The sequence below is a fragment of the Colossoma macropomum genome, unplaced genomic scaffold (assembly GCF_904425465.1).
Source record: "Colossoma macropomum unplaced genomic scaffold, Colossoma_macropomum, whole genome shotgun sequence".
NCBI classification, from domain to species: domain Eukaryota; kingdom Metazoa; phylum Chordata; class Actinopteri; order Characiformes; family Serrasalmidae; genus Colossoma; species Colossoma macropomum.
Genome location: NW_023495248.1, coordinates 11,000 through 30,000, shown reverse-complemented (window position 1 = coordinate 30,000; position 19,001 = coordinate 11,000). Strand labels below are relative to the sequence as shown.

General features: G+C 41.0%; 2 protein-coding genes across 4 annotated transcripts in view; one reads left to right on the top strand and one right to left on the bottom strand.

Annotated features, from left to right (window-relative positions):
* Nucleotides 1-5,219, top strand: part of si:ch73-103b11.2 (early endosome antigen 1) — a 73,803-nt gene extending 68,584 nt beyond the window's left edge. Inside the window, exons 23-24 of one of the 3 annotated variants that reach the window (XM_036561430.1) lie at nt 1,165-1,250; nt 4,511-5,219. In XM_036561430.1, the coding sequence (XP_036417323.1) occupies nt 1,165-1,250; nt 4,511-4,582 (158 nt within the window). In that variant the 3' untranslated portion in view covers nt 4,583-5,219. The remainder of the gene's footprint in view (nt 1-1,164; nt 1,251-4,510) is intronic. The other 2 variants (XM_036561431.1, XM_036561432.1) reach the window with 2 other exon arrangements.
* Nucleotides 5,220-10,656: 5,437 nt separating this feature from the next.
* LOC118801240 (zinc finger protein 239-like) lies at nt 10,657-14,980 on the bottom strand. Its single transcript, XM_036561429.1, has 2 exons — nt 14,873-14,980; nt 10,657-12,964 (listed from the first exon to the last, which is right to left on the bottom strand). Exon 2 carries the CDS (start codon nt 12,771-12,773, stop codon nt 11,919-11,921), a length of 855 nt encoding a protein of 284 aa, XP_036417322.1. The 5' UTR covers nt 12,774-12,964; nt 14,873-14,980; the 3' UTR covers nt 10,657-11,918.
* Nucleotides 14,981-19,001: the final 4,021 nt, after the last annotated feature.

Below are 19,001 nucleotides of genomic sequence, written 5' to 3'. Positions count from 1 at the left end.
AAAACACACAGATATAGGCTACGTTCACATTACCAGGTTAAAGTGGCACAAGTCTGATTTTTTTCTGCCCTAATGTGACTCAGATCTGATGTTTTCAGAGCTGTGTGGACACAAGTCTGATCTTTTCAAATCCGACCTGAACCACTTTCATATGTGGTCCTAGATTGGATATGTATCCGATTCGTGACCATGCGACCTTAATGTGACGCTCAGATCAGAATTCATGTCCTTTTTTCCCACTGTGCGTGACCATCATTCAGCGTTACCATGGCAGCAGCGCTAAACAGAAGCTAAAGCCTGTAAACGGTGGAAAAGCAGCTCATCTCACCTTTTTCTCCTTCGTCTCGCTCTAATAATGAAGCTGAGAGCTGATCAGAGTTAATGATCTTCTCAGCGAAGCTCGTTCTGCTCGTTAGTTTGTGCTGATGATGAATGTGATTCATTCAGATGACGTTACTGAGTAGGATGAGCTCATGAGGGTCATTTCAGGACGCCGGTTCGTCACATTAATGACAGATTTGAGTCTCTTACCTAAACGAGTGTGAACCATCCTGTCAGAGAGATCAGATTTGAGCAAAAAATCGGATTTGAGCAACGAGGCTTGTAATGTGAGCGTAGCTTTAGAGGCCAGTTCTGAACCCCAAAGCAGCTTAATACTGTTTTTAACTTAACATTTAACTTAATATAACACTTAAATTTACATTTTATAATCCGATATATCTCCTGATAACAGCTAGATCATTAATGATTAAAAAGAATTTCAATATTTAAAATAGAATAAAAATATGTTGCATAAATGAACGGCTTTGTTCAAATTTGCATATAGATTACACATTTAAAAAGATGGTTCTTCAAGGGCTTTTAGTGAAGAAAACGGTTCTGTATAGAACCATGAACTCTCAATGAACTCTTTCCATGATTAAAAGGTTCTTTGTATCGTGAAAGCGTTCTTAAGATTGATGAGGAGTGTGTTATCTGGTTATATATAGAACCTTTTTTTGGGTTCTACAAGGCCCCAAAATGTGCAAGCTTGTAACAGTAAAAGAACCCTTTTTTGGTGCTATATAGAACCCTTTTCAAAAAGGGTCTGTATAGAACCATCTCCAGGACATTCTTCATTAACCCAGTAAAGGCCATGGGAAATGTACTGTTTTTTTGTTGCAGATATCATGAAGTCAAAAAGTAACCCGGACTTCCTGAAGAAGGAACGCTCGGCTCTTTCCAGGCAGGTCCGTGGAGTCAGATCAAAGGTGAGGGCTCGGTTTCCTAAAAATGCCACAGTGACACTTAGTCTGTAAAAGTGGTGTGTGTGTGTCTTTGGTAGAAAAAAGTATGTGTGTGTGTGTGTGTGTGTGTGTGTGTGTGTGTGTGTGTGTGTGTGTGTTATGTACTGTACATGTGTTAAAGTGCCTCTCGTGTGTGTATATTGCCCTGTCAGTCTGTGAGTGAGGAGGTGCCGTGGGATAGCTGACCCCCAGCAGTGACGTAGGTATAGTATAAATCACACAGTGAGCTTTTCCCCCAGCATGCCTTTCCATTTACCCAGCATGCCCTCCCTCAACCCAGTTTGAAGTGATGCACATTCAATTTAATACTGTTTGGTTGGGTCAACAAAGTGATTCATAATGATTGGGTCAATTAAGTGATTCATAGTGATTCTGTTTAGACTGCTGTAGTGACTCAGTTTAGATGACTGTACTAATTTAACGTAGGCTACTTAAGTGATTCAGTTTAGGCTACTATAGTGATTCACTTCAGGTCTTCTATTTAGGCTCTCGGTGATTACATTTGGGCTACTGCAGTGATTGGGTTTAGACTACTGCAGTGATTCAGTTTAGGCTAGTGTGGTGATTCAGTTTAGACTACTGCAGTGATTCAGGTTAGGCTAGTGTGGTGATTCAGTTTAGACTACTGCAGTGATTCAGGTTAGGCTAGAGTGGTGATTCAGTTTAGACAATTGTACTAATTTAGCGTAGGCTACTTAAGTGATTCAGTTTAGGCTACTATAGTGATTCACTTCAGGTCTCTGATTCTGTTTAGGCTACTGATTCTATTTAGGATTTAAGTGATTACATTTGGGCTACTACAGTGATTGGGTTTAGACTACTGCAGTGATTCAGGTTAGGATACTCTAGTGATTCAGTTTAGACTACTATAGTCATTCAGTTTAGGCTACTGCAGTGATTCAGTTTAGACTACTGCAGTGATTCAGTTTAAACTACTGCAGTGATTCAGTTTAGACCACTGCAGTGATTCAGTTTAGACTACTACAATGATTCAGTTTAGACTACTGTAGTGATTGATTGAATTTAGTCTACTGCAGTGTAGTGATTCAGTTTACACTACTGCAGTGACTGAGTGTAAACTACTGCATTTATTCAGTTTAGACTACTGTAGTGATTGAATTTAGACTACTGCAGTGATTCAGTTTAGACCGCTGTACTTTTTTAGCTTAAGCTACTTAGGTTGCTCTAGTTATTCAGTTTAAGCTACTTTAGTGATTCAGTCTAGACTACTGTAGTGATTGTTTAAACTACTATAGTGATTCAGTTTGGGATACTCTAGTGATTCGGTTTAGGATACTCTAGTGATTCAGTTTCGGATGCTCTAGTGAATCAGTTTAGGCTGCTCTAGGGACTCAGTTTAGACTACTGCAGTGATTCAGTTTAGATTACTGTATTGATTGACTTTAGGCTTTCATAATGATTCAGTTAAGACTCCTACTTGACTCTTTCCTCCAGTGGCCCACACTGATTGCTTTGCTCAGTTTAGGGTTCTCCCTGTTCTAACTCAGTTGATTCAGCTTAGGATGTCTTTGATAATTTCCCTGTCCAGGCTCCACCCACAAACATGTTCTTTTGCAGCTGTGTTGATACTGTAGAACACAACCTACTGCCTTCTACACAATACCTACATTTAGAGTCAGAGAAACTGTAGAACAGACTCAGTTTATATCACAATACCTACATTTAGAGTCAGTTATTCATTCAGCCTAATGAGAAACTGTAGAACAGACTCAGTTTATATCACAATACCTACATTTAGAGTCGGTTATTCATTCAGCCTAATGAGAAACTGTAGAACAGACTCAGTTTATATCACAATACCTACATTTAGAGTCAGTTATTCATTCAGCCTAATGGGGCTGAGAACTGCTAGTTTGTGTTAGACTGTTTTAGCTGTAACAGAAATCAGTGTCTGATTTGTTTTAACCACCTTCTGTTTGTTTGTTTGTTTGTTTGTTTGTGTTTGCCTGTACGAACCATTTAAATGTTTTGTTTCTGTGCATCATGTTTACCTCGTTTGTCTCGTCTCTCTGACCTGCCGTGTGTGCAGCGTGAATATCTTTACTCAAACGTCTTTTGTTATGGGATCTTAAATAAATGTGGCCAAATGACTGTGAAACAGAACCGTAGCAGTTAGGAAGACGTAATAATCTACAGAACAGAGGTTAGACTGAGACCAGTCTGATCTCTGTTATGAACGTTAAGTGTGGTATGAATGTAGGATTTCACATCATTCAGCATGTTCAGCTCAGTTATGTTGACGGGTGGGAGAACTGCAGTCGTGGTTCGCACGAAATAAATAATTTAAAAAAATAAACAACGTGTATTTTTAAACTGGTGGTAAAGGAGTTTTGCCCTAACAGGGGGCTGTTACCACAGTGACTGGGGCAAACTTTAAAAAGTCCAGAGCTAAGAAACAATTTGAAGCACAGTTTCGAAATTTTGCATGATTGTGTACATTAAATACAACTTTTAAAACAAGTTATTTATTTATTTGTTTGTTTTTGTTTGTTTGTTTGTTTAATGAAAATCGGTGATGAAGCCAGCTGGGCCAAACATGAGCTGTTTTGGAATGACCCTTATTATATAACCTTAATTTCATTATGATGGGTTCTCCTCTCTCTCTCTCTCTCTCTCTCTCTCTCTCCCTCTCTCTCTCTCTCTCTCTCTCTCTCTCTCTCTCCCTCTCCCTCTCCCTCTCCCTCCCCTCACTCTCTTTTTCTCTTCCCCTATCTCTCACTCTGTCTCTCTCTTTCTCTCTCTCTCTCCCCTCACTCTCTCCCCTCACTCTCTCACCCTCACTCTTGCAATCTCTCCCCCTCACTCTCTCCCATCACTCTCTCACCCTTTCTCTCTCCCCCTCACTCTCTCACCCTTTCTCTCTCCCCCTAACTTTCTCAATCTTTCCACTCTCTCTCCCCTTCTCTCTCTCCCCCTCCCCACTTTGTTTCTCCTTCACTCCCTCCCCTCACTCTCTCTTTCTCTTCCCCTATCTCTCACTCTGTCTCTCTCTCTCTCTCTCTCTCTCTCTCTCTCTCAATCTCTCTCTCAATCTCTCTCCACTCACCCCCTCACTCTCTTAATCTCTCCACTCTCTCTTCCCCTCCCCACTTTCTGTTTCTCCTTCACTCCCTCCCCTCACTCTCTCACCCTCACTCACTCTCTCTCCCCCCTCTTCTCTGTGTCTGTATCTCTCTCCCCCTCTCTCTCTCTCTCTCTCTCAGAGTCTGAAGGAAGGATTGACGGTGCAGGAAAGAATGAAGCTGTTTGAAGCAAAAGACTCCAGGAAGATCTGAGCAACACCCCCCTCGTCCCCCTGACACCCCCCCAACACACACACACACACACACACTCGTCTACGGCTTCAGATATTTAGAGCCTTTTCTTAACCTTCTTTCTTTCTTTCTAAGCTGCAGAACTTTCCTCCTCGTTTACACTCTCTCTGTGGATGGTGAGTTTATTGAAGTGCAGTTCTCGTCGTTCGACTGTGATTTTGAACTCTTTATCGTTGCTTTAGTGACTGAAGGGAATCTGAATATTTGCTTTGGTTTCTTTATCTTCCTTTGACGGGCGGAGTTATCAGTTAACATGGTTTGTGGGTGGATATTAAATCATTTCATTCATTATTTCATAACTGTCACATCAAACCACTACATCTCATTATTTCCTCCATGGAGAAAGCTGTGTGTGTGTATACAGTCCTGTGCAGAAGTCTTAGTCCGTCTGAGAGAATGTCCTGTAAGGCTGGGCAGTTCTGGGCAGTTACCGTCCAGTACCAGCACTCGCTGTCCACTTTATCAGCTCCACTGACCATAAAGTCTCACTCTGTAGTTCTACAGTTACAGACTGTAGTCCATCTGTTTCTCTGCATACTTTGTTAGCCCCCTTTTTGCTGTGTCTGATCCACTCAGACCAGCGCAACACACACTAACACACTAACACGCCACCACCACATCAGTGTTACTGCAGTGCTGAGAATGACCCACCACCCAAATAGGACCTGCTCTGTGAGGGTCCATGGGGGTCCTGACCACTGAAGAACAGGGTGCAGAGAAACAGATGGACTACAGTCTGTAACTGTAGAGCTGCAGAGTGAAACTATACGGTCAGTGGAGCTGATAAGATGGACAGTGAGTGTAGATTCACAGTAGGTGTTGCTAATATAGTGGACAGTGAGCAGATTTTATCTAGTCAGTTAAATCAGGTGCTGCTGATGGAACTGAATGAATCCATGTGAGTCAGAAACCAAACCTGTGCTTTTCTAACATATATATTCCGAACTTTACTTAAAACAGCAGGTTCTTCTGTAATTCTGTATTAATCTCACTGCCCAGATAAACACAGTCATATGCATGTTTTGTTTGTTTTATAAGTGAAAGTAGGTTGATCCTCTACAGGGAGCATTTCGCTGCTGTCAAAACAAAACCTTGTATCTCCATTTTTGTCAATTTTCAGTTTTTAACATGATTTGAAAATGTCTGATGCTTCCATTTCATGATGAATGGACCAAAATAAACGGCCCAAAATGACTTGGTAAAAATTCTGGTTCCATTGACATTAAAAGTAAAGTAGGTTTTTTCCTTCTCCTGTAAAGTTACCATTTTAGAGATACAAGGTTTTGTTCCAACAGCAGTGATTTGCATTTTCACATTTTTTATGCACAATTTCTTTTATTTGCTAAATTTTGGAAAAAAAAAGAAACATAAAATATAAAAAGTGCCATGACTTTTGGTACAGGCTGTATTTTATTCTAAGGAGCCCCGCTGGTGACATCCTGTATAAATAAACATAATGCGAGGCCACAACTTAGTAAGGCATGGGAACAAGATAATTAAGTCATGGCCATGACTTAGTAAGGCGTGGGAACAAGATCCTAATGCATGGTCACAACTTAGTAAGGCATGGGAACAAGATCCTAATGCGTGGTCACAACTTAGTAAAGTGTGGGAATGAGATCCTAATGTGTGGCCACGACTTAGTAAGGCATGGGAACGAGATCCTAATGCGTGGCCACGACTTAATAAGGAGTGCAAAAAATCTTAAAACGTCACCATGACTTAGTAAGGCATGATCCCATTCCCACGCCTTACTAAGTGGTGGCCACAACTTAATTATCTCATTCCCACACCTTACTTAGTTGTGGCCACGCATTAGGATCTCGTTCCCACACCTTACTAAGTTGTGGCCACCCCTTATTTTTATTTATATGGGATGTCTCCAGCAGGGCTCTGTATTATTCGGTTTTTCACAGTGTGTTAAATTCAGCCTAATAACAGTGACAGTGCGGTGCGTGTGAAGCTCTGTGTAGGATTACATTTATTTTTACTTAGGAAATCAACCTGTCATGTGACCAGTTGTGCATCTGACTGTAGTTTTAGGTGTTTTCTCGGCTGCCTGAGCGGCTTCTGCACAGCGCTGCATGTGTCTCCCCAACAGAGGCATTTGGTAACTGCTGTACTTTTGTTTTTTGGTATGAACTTTGGCGTTAAAGGTGTTCAGATGAGCGTAACGTAGGCTGATGTTCGGGGAGAGGAAGCTGTAATTTTGCTAATGATATTGTAAATAAGAGTGAGGTGTGTTTTTTGCTAGGAAACGAGACAATTTTCATTCTACTGTGTTTTTAATGGATGCTAAACAGATTTTGCGTATAAACAGTAATGTGAGAGTTTACATCGTCAGCGTGTGCGTATGTTCTGCAGGGCGTGTCTGGACGTGTGGCTGGTCATTACACTTAATTTACTTGATTATGAAAGTGTTTTACACAGCTCAATTGAAAACTATTTACTTTATGCTAACTTGAGCTCTGCTGTCAGTCACTGCATTCTGAAGGATCTGATTGGCTACTGATGTTTAGAAGCTTTTCTGTCCTACAGTCAGTGCTGAGGCGCCGGCAGAACAGACGAGCGCAGCTTTCTCCTCTAGTATTAACCTCTCTTTGTTTTTTTGGGCGCGTGCTGTTCGAAACGGAGCCTTTCTCAGTTGCTTTAGCCGCTTTTGTAGAGGCTGCGTTAGTTGACTTCGGGAGAGGATTCTTTTTAATACCTAATTTAAGCGAACTTAGTAAAGCACACTTTCACCTCCCAGCGATGGAAAGTCACTGTATAGTTCAAGACTCAGCGGCTTGTATATATTCGTTTCACAGAGGTTTTGTTTAATGTTTTAAAACAAATCTATATCTTACTCTCTAGCTCTATATGGAAAAATAAGTCTATATATAAATATATATATGAATATTTTTTATTTTGGTGTGAATGTGGAACATCTTCAATAAAAGCTATTTCTGAAATCTTCTTCTGTGTGGGTGAAAATTACTTCCAAATCAAGGTGACTGACTTACGCATTCACAATCACAAACCTTTATTGTTTAATACTTTAAAGTTTGCAACTCTGTTCATACATTCTGTGTGTTTCCATCTTTAAGCCCTGTTATCTTTATACACCACACTAGTGATGGGAGGAACAAGACTTTCTGAAGCTCGTTAGACTTTCCTCTGTCATTTCTTCAGTAAGACCTATTCAGAAAGTCAACCAACAACATCAACAAAGAATTCACAGTTAAGCCATCTTGGAAAGATCAGATAGATCCTCAAACAGCAGAACTGATTTTATTTCAACACGAGATAAAAGACGTTTGATTAGTTTGAAGATTTTATTGATATTTATTAGTAAATTAAAGTTTAACATTTTCTTTACTGATTTACACTACATGGCCAAAAGTATGTGGACACACAATCACACCTGTATGAGCTTGTTGGACGTCCTATTCCAAAATCATGGGCATTAATATGGAGTTGTCCCTCTTTGCGGCTCTAACAGCTTCCACTCTTCTGGGAATCTTAGTCACATAACAACAACGTCCAGAAACACCACTGACTTCTCTGGGCTCGAGCTCATCTGAAATGAACTGATGCTCGGTGGAATCATGTGGTCCAACGAGTCAACCACCCGTGTCTGTCATGGTGTGTGTGTGTGTGTGGGGGGGTATTAGTGGGTTACCTGCACATCTGTAAAAGCACCATTAACACTGAACACCTTTTGGAGCAACATATGCTGCCTTTTAGATGCCGTCTTTTTCAGGGACGTCCATGATTATTTAAACATGACACACAAAGAAATATACTGCACGTGTTACAACAGCAGGGCTGCGTAATCAGAGTGTGTTTGTGCTGGACGGACCTGCCTGTCTCATATTTAAAACCTGGCGTGTTATGAAATGCAAAACACAACAATGAAGGCCCCATACGACTGCACAGCTGAAGACGTGTAACTGAAAAATGGCAAAAGTTTCTGCTTTCAAAACTGGATCAGTTTGTGTCCTCAGTCCCCAAATGATTATTAAGTGCTGTTAAATGAAAGGTGATGTAACACCGGGGTAAACACACTCCTGTCGCAACTTTTTCGCAAAGCTGCAGCCATGATAGGGGTACCGATGTGTGTTAATACCCCAATAATCCCATTGTGGTGCTAAACACACTGCAAACCACTACCACTTTCACTGAGCTGCTGAGATCGGTCAACAGCAGTCCTGTAGACAGAAACTAACCAGTGATGAAGAGCGTGGCTGAGGAACTATGCATGACAGTCCGTACATCACTGGGTGGTTTCTGTAGTGAGTCGAAGTACATAGTACGGTTTGTTGTCAAAGTTGATGATGAGTTTGTAATTTCCTAAAACGTCCTCACACATATTCTCACACTTATTCAGCGTTAAATTTAGCATTTATTTATATATTTATCAATTTAGCGTGTCAAATTCACCTGAATGCATGTCTTTGGACTGTGGGAGGAAACCTACAAAGACATGGGGAGAACATGCAAACTCATGGAAAGGACCCCCAACTTTAAAATAATTCTATGAAATTTTAAGATATCTTGATGGTGTTTATGCTCTTGCCAGTGAGGAGATGAAGCAAGACCTGCTGAAGTATTGGTGCTGAAAATTAGTGTTAGAATAAAAGGCTTTTAAAATGGCACAACTGTCAAAGTGTCCTCCCAAGAGACTGGCGTCTGGGTGGGCAGGATGGTCCTCCCTCTCCATCACTCGGCATGATGCTAGCAGAGGTGCTCAATCCTGCTTTTGGAGATCTACCACCCTGCAGAGTTTAGCTCCAACCCTAATCTAACAAACCAGATCCAGGTAATTAAGGTCTTCAGGGGCATCTGGATATTAGACCCAGGTGTGCTGGATCTGAACTCTCCAAGGTGGTAGATCTCCAGGGTTGATGCTAGCGTGTTAGCTGTCCAGTGACATTTCATTGGCCGCAGTTTGAAAAGATGTCGTGGAGCTTTACATGACTTGGAGGAAAAAAGAGGGAACGATGATTTTAGTTTGAGGTAGAGAGCCCACTCTATATCAGTGGTCTCCAAACCTGGTCCTGAAGATCTACCTTCCTGCAGAGTCTAGTTCCAACCACAACCTTCCACACCTGCTCCAGATAATTAACCTATTCAGATGGTCTTGATTGACCAGGTCAGATGCATTAGTGTTAGGTAATGGAGGGGCAGCCTGTTAGATGCAGGTTGAAACAAAACTCTTCAGGACAGCAGATCTTCAGGAGGGTTTGAGACCATTGATCTACACCAATGTGGTTAATCAATTATCAATTATTATCCTAAGCACTTATAAACAACACTGATGTGCATTTTGCTGCTAACCTATTCCCTGATTCTTAGAGAGGATCCTCAAGGTGTTTCAGGAGGCCTCAGGGTCATCATGCTCCTTAAAGATTAGAACATTATGTTGAGATGGTGATTTCACAGGCGACTTTAGCCCACTTCTTTTGGTCAATGGTACATAAACTCTCCCTCAGACCACAGTCGGACATAACAAGCTTAAAGCTTAATACATGTTAGAGCTGGGCGATATGACCTCAAATCAATACCACGATTAACTGAATATTTTACCTCAATTACGATTAATGAACGATTATTTCATTTTTTGATTTTTTTTTGTTTGTTTTCCTGCCCTCATAGTTCACTGAAAAGGTTTGTACTCCGTGTTTGAAGAGATTTCTAAAGAAATGCCGAACGCGGCCGCAGGAGAACGAGGCTGCAGCGTCAAAGAACAGTTAAAAGTCTGAAAGCAAAGTTTAAAGAATCCGAGGACGCGAACCAAAGAAGTGACCGCGCCCTTTTTACGGCTCGAACACATTCTGGCTGATGAGCCCAGCTGTCAGTCAGTGAAGCTTCATGATGGCTCCTGTGATGCTGGTGAAGATGAAGCTGATCCTCCGGGAGCGACAGGCGTTCGTTGGCGGTCGTGATTGTTTACCTCTGGATGAGCCGTGAAGCAGCGTGACGCTCTGTTCTTTTGCGCATGCGGCTCTGTTTAGGAGCTGATCTGTTCAGACTGATGTCTCATACAGATCACATTTAAAAGATAATCTGAACAGCCAGACAAAATAATCAGATTTGGTGAGAAAATCGGATTTGGGCCACTTTTACTTGCTGTGTGAATGTAGCCTTAGCTTCCATGTCGCAGAGTGGACGTGGCGGAATCACGTGATACGTGTTAGTAAGTTTTAAGGGGACAGTACATGAACACGTAGAGTCGGGAAAGGATTAACAGAATTTAAAAAAAAATCTAAATAACCGAATGTGGGCAAGATTGCGTCGGTTAGAGGTTCTGAATGTCGGTTTCGATTACTTTTCGATTAAATGCCCAGCCGTAACACATATGGAATTAAACAAACAGAATTCATTGTGGGAGTTTTTCACACCACGTCGTACGTCTTTACATATTAACATCACACGCACAGACTCAAAAAGAAGGTCCGGCTCGATGTTTCGGCCTCAAATGATCTCAGAATCAAATCATGATGAAGATGTGATGACAGTAGTAGATAATTCACTCTCTTTGAATTCTCTTTCAGTCATCAGATTCATCTGCTTGCGGAAGGAGACTGAAGCTCAACCCACTCTACAAAATGTTCTTGCGTGCAGTTCCACATTTCCACCACAGAGGTCTCCAAATCCCCAAATCTGACATAGCGCAGCATTAATGTGTCATCATGGACATAATCAAGTATTCATACACTCTTAAAAAAGGTTGTCCTTCAAGGGTTCTTTAGTAATGACAATGGTTCTATGTAGTACCATGAACACTGAAAGAACCATTTGCCTGCTTAAGTACTTTGCATGGTGAAATGGTTCTTCAGATTGATGGGGAATGAGTTGTATATGGTTCGATAAAGCACCAAAAAGAGTTCTTCTATTGTGTCCAATGTCAAGCTTGTAACAACATAACCCTTTTGGGTGCTATACAGAACCCTTTTCAGAAAGATTATACAAAGAACCATTCACAACACATTCTGCATCAATTTGAAGAAAGATTTCACAATGGAAACACAATTTACAATTAAATTTCACAATGTAAGCATGCAAATGGTTCTTTGAGTGTTCATGGTTCTTTATAGAACCATCACCTTTACTAAAGTCATTATACAGACAATCGCAATCATGCAAGTATATAAAGCACAAGAGAGAGGAAGTCAGGACCTCCTTTCCCATAATGTTGAGGGTAAACTGCAAAATTACAGGTCACGTGATTCACGCTAACCTATAAAAACTGATAAAAATCTTATTTTTGTTTTCCTTTTGACAAATTCATGCCTAATGAGTTTTAATCTCACTTTTAGTGCACTTGTGTGTCTTTCAGACTTTTCGGATACCTGAAGCTTCTGCCACACTCTGAGCAGGTGCACCGCTTCTCTCCGGCATGAACGTGCTGGTGTCTTCTGAAGGTGCACCTGTCTCTGAAACTCCTCCCGCACTCTGAGCAGTGATAGGGCTTCTCTCCGGTGTGAGTGCGCTGGTGACTTCTGAGGGTACCTCTGTCTCTGAAACTCTGCCCACAGTCCGAGCAGTAATACGGCCTCTCTCCCGTGTGAATGCGCAGGTGCACCTGCAGGCTGCTCTGGTGAGGGAAGCTCTTCAGACACACCGAGCAGTGATAGGGCTTCTCTCCGGTGTGAGTGCGCTGGTGTTTTTTGAGGGCATCTCTGTCTCTAAAGCTCCTCCCACACTCCGAGCAGTCGTAGGGCTTCTCTCCCGTATGAATGCGCTGGTGTCTTTTAAGGGAATCTCTGTCTCTGAAACTGCTTCCGCACGCCGAGCAGTGATACGGCTTCTCTCCTGTGTGGATGCGTCCGTGCAGCTGGAGGCTGCTCTGACGATTAAAGCTCTTCCCGCACTCGGAGCAGCAGTACGGCTTCTCTCCCGTGTGAGTACGCTTGTGTGACTGGAGCCCACCCTGTCGAGTGAAACTCTTCCCACACTCGGAGCAGTGATAGGGCTTCTCTCCTGAGTGAACACGCTTGTGCGACTGCAGGTGACTCTGTCGAGCGAAACAGTTGCCACACTCGGAGCAGCGATACGGCTTCTCTCCGGTGTGAACGCGCTGGTGTGCCCGGAGCACACGCTGGTGAGTAAAGCTCTTCCCACACTCTAAGCAGTGGTGGGTTCTCGCCTTGTCTGTTTCTTGGTCCATTCTGTTGTGAGAAGCGTCAGCGTGGAGAGCACCAGAAGACCTGCTGCGTTCTGGAGCTTCTTCTGGACGCCATATTATTATATTCCAGTAGTTCTTCTGTTTAAGGCATTTCCTAATGTGTTTGTGGAGGTGGATTTAAGCTGCATGGACACTAGCAGATGGTAAGGACTTCCAGTGAATGCCGTTCATTTCTGTAGGAGAGACAGAAAAAGAAAAAACATTCAACACATGAGGTGAAACCCAAATATGACAACATTGTTTAGGACTGTACCCACAGACAAGCTGTGCTGTCACTCCGTAGTCAGGGTCAGGACCATATTAGTAACTCCAGGTCTGAGCTGAATTTCTCAATGGCCAACATAAATGGGATTTTTGAAAACCTGCCCTGTAGTTAACAAAATGATTGCCAACCAGATACGCTTTCCTACGTACATTTGTCACTGCATCCTCTGAATTCCGAGGTCATTATGGAGTTGGACTATTAACTTTGCTACAAGCAAGCAAACAATGAACTGACATTATAACACATTTGACTACACAAAATACCCTAAACAATCCAGCTAGCCTTGGGCAGTGTGGTAGTTTAGGACCTTTGTCAGTAGTAGAGAACATTAGGAGTGGCTGTGTTATTATATAATACCCTAAACAAACCAGCAAACTCATTACAAGGGAATGCAAAGTCACTGAGGAGGAAAGGGAAGTGGTTGGTAAAGAAAGCAAAAACATTGGGAAGGAAAGGAAAACACTGGGAAGGAAAATCCTTTGGAAGGAAAAGAAAAATATTGGGAAGGAAAGCAAAATTCTTGGGAAGGAAAGGAAAAACATTGGGAAAGAAAGCAAAATCATTGGGCAGGAAAGGAAAAACATCGAGAAGGAAAGGAAAACCATTGGGAAGGAAAGCAAAATCCTTGGGAAGGATAGAAAAACTTCGGGAAGGAAAGCAAAATCCTTGGAAAGGAAACATTGGGAAGCGAAACATTGGAATGAAGGAAATAAGGAGGAAAGTCATCCTGGAAGGAAAGGAAAGGAAGAGAATCCTGTGAAGGAAAGGAAAACATTGTGGAAAGCGAGAAGCAGAATCCTTGGTGGAAGGAAAATCATTGGGAAGGAAAGGAAAAACATTGGGAAAGAAAGCAAAATCATTGGGCAGGAAAGGAAAAACATTGAGAAGGAAAATCATTGGGAAGGAAAGGAAAACCATTGGGAAGGAAAGCAAAATCCTTGGGAAGGAAAGCAAAATCCTTGGGAAGGAAAAGAAAAACATTGGGAAGTAAAGGAAAATCATTGTGAAGGAAAGGAAAACATTGGGAAGGAAAGCAGAATCCTTGGGAAGGAAAGGAAAAACATTGGGAAGGAAAGGAAAATCATTGTGAAGGAAAGGAAAATCATTGTGAAGGAAAGGAAAACATTGGGAAGGAAAGCAGAATCCTTGGGAAGGAAAAACATTGGGAAGGAAAGCAGAATCCTTGGGAAGGAAAGGAAAAACTTCGGGAAGGAAAGGAAAATCATTGTGAAGGAAAGGAAAATATTGGGAAGGAAATGAAAAACATTGAAAAGGAAAAACATTGTGAAGGAAAGGAAAAGCATTGGGAAGGAAGCACAGTAAGTCGTGAAGAACACTAAGCTGGCCTTGTCAGGCCCCCTCATCAGCCCTGCTGCTCTATCAGGGCCGTGAGGCGCTGCTGTGTGTGGGTGAGCATGCTGAACACACTGACCCACTCAGAAACACCACTGAGCCGAACCTGCGCGTCCCTCATTAGTGAGATGCACTGCTGACCACGCTAACTGGGTTTGTACTTCAGATTTTTTACCCTCTGTGCCCAAAAAGCTGAAGTTAGCTTCTTACTGGAATTTCGCCGGTCCGCCTTAAATGGTGCAGCAGGTACAGGATGTTCGGGTGCCAGACTGCAGCTGCTGCGCCGTTTAAGGTGGACCGGACAGTAAGAGTGAGTTAAAATGGACACTCAGTGCACACTCATTCACAGAAGGCACTTCTGTAACCCGTGTATGTGAGGGTCAGTTAATGATGATGAAATAATAATAATAATAATAATAATAACGATAAACCCGCTGTAAACAGTCTGCAGTTTATCATCTACCTCTCCTTCTCTCCCCCCGACAGGCTCAGCAGCGCTGGATCTTCTTCTTCTCCACTTCAGTTCGGCTCAATCGCACTAGCGCCGCCACCTGGGCTGCAGTGGGACCTACACCTCATTCTGTCTCAATCAGAATCACTTTAGCCGAGTGTGTTACACACAATGAGTTAGTCCTGGTCAGACACACATACCGAGCCCCTAAAGTGACATGAGGATTATTTTTTAATAAGGCATGGCCACAAATTAATATACTGAGGCCACAAATTACTATACTGGGGCATAATTTATTATATTGAGGCCACAAATTAATACATTGAGACCACAAATTACTATACTGGGGCATAATTTATTATATTGAGGCCACAAATTAATACATTGAAACCACAAATAACTATATTGAGGCCACAAATTACTGTATCAAGGCCACAAATTACTATGTTGAGGCCACAAATTACTCTATTGTATTGAGGCCACAAATAACTAAATTGAGGCCATGGATTACTACATTGTTTGAATGCTGTGTTTTAATGATCCCATTTATAACAATGAAGTTACTACATCAGACTGTATAACTTAATGTTGTTTGATTTTCCAAATAAAGGTATTATGATTTTGATTGATTTTCTGTATCATTCTGTCATACAGTTGTGTGTAATGTTAATTACATGCTTTGTTGATTTTTTTACATTTAACATGTTCTCTATCTGGAACACACTTACTGCATATGTTAGTGCACAATTAATATTTGTTAACATATTGGGGAAAAAATAAAACAGTTTAAAAGTGAGCTTTACACCACTCCAGCTGACACTTGGCATTGCACATAGTGATCTTAGGCTGTGCAGCTGCTCAGCCATGGAGACCCATTTCATGAAGCTCCTGGTGCTCAGTTCTTGTGCTGATGTTGCTTCCAGAGGCAGTTTGGAGCTCTGTGGTGAGTGCACGCCACTGACCCTCCTGATGATACTGCTGCATTTGTAATCATAGACATTGCTACTCCTGCTTTTCCCTTTTTTCGTATCTTATACTGATGGTCAAATCTCATTCTCTGCTGTTATTGTTTGCTATCCGATCTTTTTGACTCTTATTTCCTCTCGAGGTTTCTTCCTGTTGCTCTTAGGGAGTTTTTCCTTGCTATTGTCACCATTGGCGACGCTCATGGGGGCTCGGACCCTGGTTTTTCTGTAAAGCTGCTTTGTGATGATATATAAATAAACTTTGACTTGATTTGATGCAATCGAGGATTTTTACATGACATAGTGGCCCCTTTCTGTGATGTTTTTTGGGGTCTACCACTTCGTGGCTGAGCTGTTGTTACTCCTTGGTATTTCCATTTTATAAGGACAGCAGTTACAGTTGTCTGGGGCAGATCTAGCAGGGCAGAAATTTCATTAACTGACTTGTGGGAAATTGGCATCCTATGACAGAGCCACATGTGACCTATTCCACTGCCAACGCTTGTCTATGGAGACTGCAAGGCTATGTGCTTGATTTTATACATCTGTTAGCAATGGGTGTGGCTGAAACACTGGAAGTCAGTAATTAGGATGGGTGTCCACACATGGTCATATAGTGCACCGTGAAGAGAAAGTGATGCTCTGGCCAATGAGAGGTTAAGCCTGTGCTCCTAGAGATTAAGAAGTCAGTTACTGATAAATATATTGTTTAAGGCTAATTTCTTATTAAGTATGTACTTGTGCACTATATGTAATAACATTAATACACTGTAAGTATTAAAATGAAAGGAGGAAACAATAAAAACAATGATTTCCGTTTGAAGTTAATGGATTGTTACCCAGAGTACTTACTAATAAAAACACTTATGAGTCTTAGAGTTTGATGCAATACCAGAGTACGACTTTCATAACTTACTTTAACTGATCATTTTACTTTTTGAACCCCCAAAATTGGATTATTTTCCATCATCAACATTCCATATAAACTCAGAAGACTCGTGTAGGTTCACTGGTGGTTCTGGATAGTAAATAAAATGTCTATATTTGTGTTGTAGTCATGGCGACCCCTGGTTCCTATCACCACCACTGTAAAGACATCTGAACCATTTCACACCAAACCACTCTGAATCTCTCTGTTTACATCTCACACACTGAGTTATGCAGGAGTTTTGAAAAATTGGTGACATTCTCCTTTAAGCAATATCCCCCAGAGCATGTATGCTGTTCAGGTGGTCACATGATCAGCAGTTACTGAATCATACACTAACAAATTCTTCTATAAGCAAATTCAGTTTCATAACAATAATGGATTTATAAGAATATGATATTGTTACAACACCTCATGTTATTTTGTATCAGAATTGTTTTCAGTGGAAGAAGATCTGGCTAATGCCTGATACCTAATTAGTAATAAAATTAATATTAAATAAAATTGATCTAATATAAACTTACATATAAAATCTACTCAGCTAAAAACTGCTTTATATTGTTTAATTATAACATTGACACAGCCTGTTTGTTCTGTAGCCTCTACCCAGAATTATTCACTGATTTTGGCATCATCAATATCAACATTTTAACAAAACCTCAGTGCCTTTATTGTTCATAATATTGATGAAAAGCATTGTTTATTGCAGAAACATATTATTTGGTCTTTTGGAAAATCACAGAGCTAAATGTAGACATGTATATATGACAAATCTTATACTTTTAATGGCTACAGTTTATATATAGTGTAAACTCTCAGGCAAAAGACCAACATTTGTTGCCATTGAAAAGGAGAAAACATTACACTGAATTAATGCAGCCCTTTTTGAAACTAAACACTTCTAAAACTGTTTCAGCATGTGTGCACTTCAGTACTTTTGTGTAGTTATGTATATCCCCCAGGTCATTCTTTTTGGCGTTCCTCATCTCATTAACTACGTCTCCAATAACCGTGGTCGCTTGTCCTTATGTGTCAAATCTTCAGTGAGAAATCTGGTGTTGTCTTTGACTCGGACGTCAGACAAGATAAACAAGTCAACTTTGGTAAGAAGTAGTTCCGCCAGCTTAGAAACATCGCCAAGCTTAAGCCTTTTTCTTTTTCTGACCTGGAGAACGTTGTTCATGCATTTATTTCTTCTAGAACTGACTACTGTAACTCTTCGTACATCAGAGGTGGCACCATACTTCCAAAAGGGGTGGGGCAAAACATATTGTTTAAAGGCCACTGACTAAAACTGCCTTTCATGTCTTGCTGATGACGCATCCTTATAAACCTATTCAGAGGTGGGTAGTAACTAATTACATTACTAAAATACTGATGGATTTTTATTGTTTCTCCTGAGTATTTTATTTTTTGTAGTATTTTTGAGTACATTTGCCTCTACTAAAATATATTAGCGAGTAAAGAATTTTTTTGTACTCTGTTACATTATAGCCATTCATATTTAGACACCATTTTTGTGTATAATTTAAGTTTGTTTTGATGGTGGCAGTGTTTGTAGCGCTTTGTGATTGGTTACATCTCTGACTTTGGAGCTTCTGTATTTCAGATCAAGAAAATCCCAAAAAGAGAAGAACAGAGCTGCACAATCTTCAGTTCCTGTGCTGATAAATGCTTTCTACTCCAGCTGTTTTGGGGAAGGTTCTTTACTTGTGTAATTATTTTATGCCAGTATCAACACTTTTACCTGGGTATTAATAAAGACTACTGTACCCACCTCTGACCCTGATCATGAACAGTGTCAGTGTTAGTTTTGATGCTGCTTCAGTAGCTGCAGCCTCAGATAGCAGCATTCGTTACTAACATCATTTTCTAAAGACCCACCACAGTTTGTATTTTGTCTCTTTCCTTTGGTTCAATATCCTTTCAGAGTTCTCCATCAATCTGAAGAACCATTTCACCAAGCAAAGGACCATTTAGGCAAGAAATGGTTCTTTAAGTGTACATGGTTCCATATAGAACTATTCTCTTAACCACCTTTTTTAAGATTGTAGGCCTAACTTAAATTGAGTAGTGATGGAGGATGTTTCAGAACAGTGTGAGTGTATTAAACTTTTAATTTTTTCGACCCAACTCTAGCAAACAGGTCTACAACTCACACTGATCAGATTCCTCCAACAGCCAGTGAAAACATAGAGCGTGCAAGAAGAAAACGCAGCAAATAAATAAAGAATAATGACAAAAAGAC

Coding starts and splice junctions, on each gene's coding strand:
- LOC118801240 (XM_036561429.1), bottom strand. CDS start 12,773: ATGGACCAAGAAACAGACAAGGCGAGAACCCACCACTGCTTAGAGTGT.